Source organism: Chlamydomonas reinhardtii, chromosome 10 (assembly GCF_000002595.2).
Source record: "Chlamydomonas reinhardtii strain CC-503 cw92 mt+ chromosome 10, whole genome shotgun sequence".
Taxonomy (NCBI): domain Eukaryota; kingdom Viridiplantae; phylum Chlorophyta; class Chlorophyceae; order Chlamydomonadales; family Chlamydomonadaceae; genus Chlamydomonas; species Chlamydomonas reinhardtii.
The window spans coordinates 4,810,189-4,817,326 of NC_057013.1; the positions used below are offsets into that span (position 1 = coordinate 4,810,189).

Sequence of the window (7,138 nt, forward strand, 5' to 3'; positions counted from 1 at the left end):
CGCCTCGCTGTCCGCCTCCTCACCGTCCACCGCGCCCACGTGCGCCCGGTACTGCTTCACGAACTCAATGCCGCGCGGCTGCTTCTTCCAGAACTTAATGAAGCCGTCTATGGACGTGGTGATGATGAAGTCTGTGCATGTCACCTGTGCCAGCATAACATAGGCCGTTGGGTTCAGGAAAGAGGCAGTGAGGTCAAGGTGTGTGTGCATCCACGGGCAGCGTATGGTTGACCGAAACCGCACGATCTGGCTAGTAGGTAGCAGGTCCAGGCCCCACCGGCGCCGATGCGGCACACCGCCGCGGGTTGCGTCCGGCGGGCGGGGCTGCCGAAAACCCTGGGCCTAGCATGCACATGCCACCGCGCACTGCCGTGCGTGCGTGACAGGGTAGTGCATGTGCGCCCGCACAAGACGTCCCCCGCCACCCCAAGCGCCATCACTCCTGCCTTCCCAAGCCCCAAGCCGCCCCAGCCCCACGAGGCGGCCCCCCTCCCAGCCTTACCCCCCTCCCCACAAACCCCTGACGCGCTGCAAGGCTGCTGCTCACCGCCACGTTGTTCACGGTGTCTCTGTGCATGTAGCTGCGCTCATACATGGCTGCCGAGGGCAGTACCTCCAGGTACTGCTGCTCGAACTCCAGAACCTGTAGTTATGTAGAGTATGTGCTTTATTTATGGCGCCCTGCGAGCACGAAAGCAAACGAAGTCAAAGATCGCGGGCACTAGAGTTACCTTCCGCTTCTTTGGCTTGGGCATGCTGGGGCCCACATCAGTATCCTGCTCGCCCTGGTCCTGCTCCGCATCCTCAGGCGGTGGGGGCGGCCCAACGGTGTCGTCCTCCACGTCCGCCATCTTGCGCTCCGACCAGTTTGTAGAGCTTCCTTATCCTATAATATCATCAACTACAACGGATGATGTAGTTAGTGACTGCACAGCAGCTTTCGAGCTAACACAAACACAAATGGAGTGCGTTGGGTCTTGCTTCCAATGGCCTCGACAACGTTTCTAGTTGGTATTCGGTCTGAGCAATTTCTTAACTTAGGAGAGGAAGCCAAGTATGAATTGACCGCACCCGACCGATCGAGACACGCCCCGATCGCGGCCCCCTCCGGCCTTCCCCTTGCCGCCCCCTTGCCACCATGCCTTTGAAGCCATTGTGTGTCCTCACCAGATGCTGCAATGAGGTCCAGCACTGAATCCAATTAACGGGGGATGGGGGTGGAAATCAGATGCGCTCGGGTGCGGGTAGGGGAAGTCGCGTGCCATAGCGTGTCCGCAGTGTGTATTTAGGGTCTCCTCCTCAGCACATATCGCAGTATGCGTGAGAGCAGCTGGAAGGACTGTTATCGCATGCTGCGGGCAGGCTCGAGTACTGAAGGGCAGTGGCTTTCGACAAGTCCCGTCGCAAGGAAGCAGTTATCCCCCTTCGTGTGCGCTTCAAGTAACAACCCCGCGGCCCAAACAAAAGGACTAGCTCATATACTAACTTGTACTCATGTACTCACCCAAAATACGTGAAAACTGGAGAGCCGAAGTTCGGACTTTGAGCGGAAGAGTCGCTTGTAACACCATGAGTACATCTTAGCTGCGTTGCGAAGTTCGTAAGGATGGACCGTGCACGTATCCGCTCGCTGGTGAAGGCCTTTCAGGCCGACCCGGAGAGCGATGAAGTGGACCGGCTCGAGCTGGTGGAGAATCTCCACCAGGTCATCAGCAGGGCCACGGCGCTGCATAATTTCAGCGCCGTGGTGGCAGAGGAGACAGGACTGCTGGACCTGCTGCTATTTCTTCTTAAAAGCGGGCCAGGCATGGACATGCCAGCAGTGCCTTTACCCGGAGCGCCACCGCCCAGCGGGGCACATGAGCGGCCAGAGCGGAAATACCAGCGACTGTTGCTGGAAATGTTCGCGGGCGACGAGAAGGAGGAATGGGGCCTCATTTACTGTGAGTTATCGAGGCGCTAGTGTCCGCTAGTGCCCGCGCACCCGCCTGTGTCCGACCCGTGCTCACCACACGTCGGGGCTTCTTCGAACCCCCTCCACCTGCCACTCGCTGAGCTTTCCTTCGATGCGCCCATGAAATGCGCAGGGCCCTCCTCGCGGGGTGCGCTGGTGCCGCTGGCCCTGCGCCCTGAGACCGATGCCTTCGGCGTGGTGGCTCAGCTGCTGCGAGACATTGCGGACGCGCCGCCGGAGCAGCAGCTAGACAGCGGCGGGGTGCTGTCAGCGGCCAGTCGGGTGCTTGTGCGCCTCATCCTGAGCACGGACGGGCTGTACGCGCAGTACGGCGCATCAAAGGAGAGCGTGCGCAAGGTGGGCGTTGCCAGTGGGTTCCATCATCAGTTTTATGTCGTTGGCTAGATGGTGGGCTGGCGGGCTGGCTCCCAGCAACAGAGCCAGCGCTCGGCAGCCGGGACTCAGAGCAGAAGCTGTGCCATCACGTGTGTGCGGCACGCTCGGGGCATTAGTAATCTGGGTTGGGTGGCGTGGGACGGTGCGGGGGGCGCGGGGCGCGGGTCGGGGCTTAGCGGCTGAAGGGGAAGTAGTATTGATACGAGCTATCCCGGCGGTCGCTCCATCTTGCTAATAGAGAGAAACAACAACTGTCACAGGGCGTGGAGTCGGGCGCGCTTCCTGCGCTTGTGGCCGGGCTGCGCAGCTACATCGCCGCATACCTGTTGGAAGCCGGCACCAGCAGCGGCGCCGCCACCGCCGCTGCAGCCACCGGTGGCGGTAACGCGGCTGGCGGCGCCCCTGCCGCCACCAGCAACGCCGCCGGCATCCTCAAATCCATGACCATGGTTCGCGCTGCGCGTGCCAGCTCGTCGGGTATTGGGATCAGCGGGGGAGCTGGCGGCGGCGGCGGTGGCGGCGGCGGCGGCATCATGCGCCTGCCGCGCAGCACTGCCAGCGGTAAGCAGGCGGCGTTCGGGCACGGCGCCAAGTCGCAGTCGCAGCGGCGGCGCGAGGTGGCGCACAGGCAGCAGGTGGCGGCGGCGGCGGTCACGCACGCCGTCATGCTGACGATCGGCTACGTATGCCAGGCGCTGACGCCGGCGGAGCTGCGCGAAACTGGGGTCGCTGAGTTGGTCTTAGAGCCCGTAGTATCGCTAATGGCAGGCCTGGCAGAGCAGCTGGCGGCGGCGGAGAAGCTGGCGGCGGAGCTGGCGGCCGCCGCCGCGGCAGCGGCGGCGCAGGCGGCGGCGGCGGGCGCCACCACCCCAACCGCCAACGCGCCCGCCAACAACCGCCCGCGCACGGGCACCATTGAGCACCAGACCGTGAACATACGCCTGTCGTACGTCATCCCGCCGGGCCCCGACTCGGACGCGGACCCGGACGCGTCGGCAGCGGCGGCGCAGCCGCCGGCGCCGGCGCCGCGACGGGAAGCCTCGCCGCCGCCGGTGGCCGCCGTCTCGTCGGTGCTGGTGCGCGCTCTGGACGGGCTGCTGAACTGCATCGAGGGCCGGGCGGACGGGCATGTGGAGTCGCTGCGTCAGCAGCGGCTCATTGCCTTCCTCGCCGCGCGGCCCGCCGCCGCCACCACCTCCTCCACGCCCTCGCCGCTGCGCGCGCTCATGTCTGCGCTGTCGCGGCTGCTGCGGCGGCAGGAGGAGGACGAGGAGGCGCGCCGGCGGCAGCTGGGCCGCGGCGGCAGCGCCGCCAGCCGCCATGCGCCGCTGCCGCCCGGCGCCGCCGCCGCGCTGGCGGCGGCCTCCCACTCGGCAGCGCAGCACGAGGAGTCGGGCCGCGCGCGCGGCAAACTGCACGCCGCACGCGACGCACTGGCGCCATACAAGGTGCTGTTTGACCTGCAGGGGCTGACGCAGCAGGCCGCCGCAACGGCGGCGGCGGCGCTGGACGACGGCGCCGGCAGCGCCGCCGCTGACGCTGACGTGGATGACGGGCAGGGCGGCGCGGCGCTGTCTGCTCTGGCGAGCGAGCTGGGCGACCTGTCCACAGCGGCGGTTCGCGCCACGCTGCTGCCCACACTGCTGGCACGCGGCGAGCTGCACCAGGTGCGGCGGCGTGTGCTGGGATGGTGATGGGGATTGGGGATTGGGGTCAGGGTGAGGCGCTGAAGCACCTTTCGTTGCGCCTTCTGTGTAGTGACGTAGGTGTGGGTGTATGTGCGTGTGTCAATGTGGTGACGTGTGTGTATGTGTGTATGGATGTGGCTCTGCGCAGGCTGTGGACACGGCGGGGGCGCTGGAGGACCTGTTCCGCCACCTGCCGCAGCCGGGGCAGGCCGCGCTGGCGGGCGTGCTGGCGGACGCAGCGGCGCAGCCGGCGGCGCCGCTGGGGCTGGTGGTGGCGGTGGCGGCGGCGGCGGGCGCGCTGACCAGCGCCGCCGCCGGCGCCGCCATCGCGGCGGCGGAGGCGCAGCACGCCGGCGCCAAGTCTGGCACGTCGGGGCCGCGGCAGAAGAAGCAGCCGCAGCCGACGGCGGCGCAGGTGGCGGCGGCGGTGGCGGGCGCGGGCCTGGGCGCGGGCGCGGCCTCCTCGCCGGTTCCGTCAGTGGCGGGCGCGCCGCAGCTGTCGCCGCGCGGCGGCGCCGCCTCTTCGGCGGCGGCGCAGCACCTGCACGCGGCGGTGGCGGCGGTCAGTGCGTGCGGCACGCTGTCTCACGTGTCCAGCTACGCCAGCGGCTTGGGCGGCTTGGGCGGCGGCGCCGGCGCTGGCGACGACACCGCCACCCTGATGGGGACGCTGCCTGCTGCCGCCATGGTGGGACGCATGCGCGAGCTCACCACACACCACCAAGCCCACCACCAGGCCGCAGAGGCGGCGGCCGCCGCCGCCAGGGACACCGCAGACGCGTCCGCGGCGGCGGCGGAAGCCGCTGGCGGCGGCGCCGCCGCAGCCGGCGCGGCCTCCGGCCGCGGCACGCACGCTCCTGTGGGCCTGGTTGAGGCGGTTTTGGTGGGGTTGGCGGAGAACCTGCAGTCCTTCCTGACGGCGGCGGTGGACCTGCTGCCGCCGTCGGAGGCGGTGGCCGCGGCGGAGGAGGACGGCGGCGACAGCGGCGGCGCGCACAGCGGCCACGTGGATGAGTTGGTGGGGCTGGTGTGCCGCTGCACGCAGCGCTTCCAGGAGCGGCTGCCGGTGGTGCTGCAGCACCTGCAGGCGCACCTGCACGTGTCACCGGCGGACGACCGGCACGGCGGCCACGACGCCGCCGCCGCAGCGGCGGCGGCGGAGACGGCGGGTATGTCGCCGTTCGCCGCGTCGTCGTCAGCGGCGGCGTCGGCGGAGGGCGGTGGCGGCGGCGGCGGCGGCGCGCCGGAGGGCGGCGCCACCACGGCCTCGCCGCAGGGGCAGGACCTGCTGGTATCTACGGCCTGTGTGGCCGCCACGCGCGCTCTGGAGTCCTGCGCCAGCAGCCTCACCGCGCCGGCAGCCTCCGCCGCCTCCCCCAGCGGCGGTGCTGCTGCAGGTGCTGGCGGCGCTGCAGCCGCGGCGGCGGCGGCGGCGGCGGACGCGGGGTCGCCTGGGGAGCAGGCCGCCGCCGCGCTGCGCATCCTGGCCACCATCATCAAGTCGCCACGTGCGCCGCTGCAGGCCCGGGTGCAAGCCAGCGCCGCCGCCGCCCAGGCCCTGAAGCGCCTCCTGCTCTCCACCTGGACAGCCGACGGCGGCGGCGGCGCCGCCGCAGGCGGCGACGCGGCCGCGGCAGCGACCGCAGCGCCGGCGGCCGCCGCCACCGCGGGCAGCAGCAGCGGCAGTAGCAGCCAGCCGCACCCGCTGCTTGCGCACGAGGCCACAGAGGCGGCGCAGGCGTGCCTGGACGCGCTATTTGGGGTGCTCAGCGATCCGGTGGTGCACGCCGCCGATCCCGACCTGTTCGAGGATGACGTGAGTTGCCGTGCCGCGTTATGTGGCTGTGTTGCTGTCGCTAGTTGCTGTAGATCAGGGCGGCCCGTCTTGCTGCAGCTCCGTGTGACTTCTGTGGCTTCAAGGGACCCGTTGATGTGTGCTTGAGCTGTAGCGGGCGGGCCGTCTTGTTCATGCCATGACCCACTGGGACGTCCAGGTCCCCTGACCTTACCTGTTCTTCACTCCTCTTCCAATCCCCATCCCATGATCTTTTCCCCTCTGTCTCTGCTTTCTCATGTGATGGTGGAACCCCATCCTCTTTCCACCTGCTAAAATCCTGTTCCCAGCGTTGTTTTGAACCTCGCAACCCCCCCCCCTTTCCGCCCTTCCGGCCCGCAGGTGTGCGCCGGTCTGGCTGTGCCGCTGGCGGAGCTGGTTGTGGACCGGCCGCCGCCCAACCCGCTGGCGGCGGCGCTGGACTGCAAGCACAGCCTGGTGGTGGCGGCGCGGTCGCTCAAGGCGCTGGTCAAGGGTGTGCCGCTGGGGCAGCTCACCAAGAACCAGGTGGGGGCGGCGGAGGAGGAGAGGAGGGGTGTAAGTACCAGCCCAAACCAAACCACATCAAGGGATTGGGGGGGGGGCAGTGGGGGCGGCGTTGGATTGGAGGTGCCGTGGGGGCGGGCTGCGGCGCAGTGGACGGTGGGGGTGTGGGGGTGTGGTGCGGGCTGCGTGATGCTGCCATGCAGCGGTGGGGCGATGGAACTCTATTGTATCACACATTCGTATGTCGCCCGCCGTGCGTCGCCTTGCGCCGTGCCCGGCGCCCCTCTCCAACCACGCGCTCCCAATGCCCTCCCCATTCCACCCACCCCACCCACCTCACCACTACCCCACCACCACCACCACCCCACCACCACCACCTCACCACCACCCCACCACCACCACCACCACCACCACCCCACACCACCCGCAGGAGACGCTCGTGCGCTGCTTCGTGAACGCGCACGACGACGGCCTGCGCCACTCCGCCTTCAACCTGGACCTGCTGTTCGCGGAGGGCGCGGTGGGCGCGCTGCTGCGCCGCATGCACGACACGCCGCCCGACCAGGTGGGCGCGGGGGTGCGTGGGTGCTTGCGCATGTGTATATGTGAGCGTTAGCATTCTGCAAGCCTACGGCACGGCACTTGTCTCCATGGACCAAGTCGCTGCCCCTGCAACCCCTGCATCCAAAACTTGGCATTCCTTCTGCCCTCGACCTCCTCAAATCGCCTCCCATTCCTCCCACCACCCTCCATAACCATTCGTCCGCTCTCCCGCCCTGC

The 7,138-nt window shown here is 68.5% G+C and overlaps 2 protein-coding genes across 2 annotated transcripts in view; one reads left to right on the top strand and one right to left on the bottom strand.

Moving 5' to 3' along the window:
* The window catches only part of CHLRE_10g453900v5 (uncharacterized protein), a 9,568-nt gene extending 8,549 nt beyond the window's left edge, over positions 1–1,019 (bottom strand). The window contains exons 1-3 of the mRNA XM_043067018.1: positions 732–1,019; positions 548–643; positions 24–144 (exon numbers count right to left, since the gene is read on the bottom strand). Of these exons, the coding sequence (XP_042920415.1) occupies positions 24–144; positions 548–643; positions 732–851 (337 nt within the window). The 5' untranslated portion in view covers positions 852–1,019. The remainder of the gene's footprint in view (positions 1–23; positions 145–547; positions 644–731) is intronic.
* A 410-nt stretch (positions 1,020–1,429) lies between these two features.
* Positions 1,430–7,138, top strand: part of CHLRE_10g454000v5 (uncharacterized protein) — a 14,922-nt gene continuing 9,213 nt past the window's right edge. The window contains exons 1-6 of the mRNA XM_043067019.1: positions 1,430–1,943; positions 2,088–2,311; positions 2,611–4,017; positions 4,187–5,854; positions 6,215–6,379; positions 6,789–6,923. Coding sequence (XP_042920416.1) covers positions 1,607–1,943; positions 2,088–2,311; positions 2,611–4,017; positions 4,187–5,854; positions 6,215–6,379; positions 6,789–6,923 — 3,936 coding nt within the window. The 5' untranslated portion in view covers positions 1,430–1,606. The remainder of the gene's footprint in view (positions 1,944–2,087; positions 2,312–2,610; positions 4,018–4,186; positions 5,855–6,214; positions 6,380–6,788; positions 6,924–7,138) is intronic.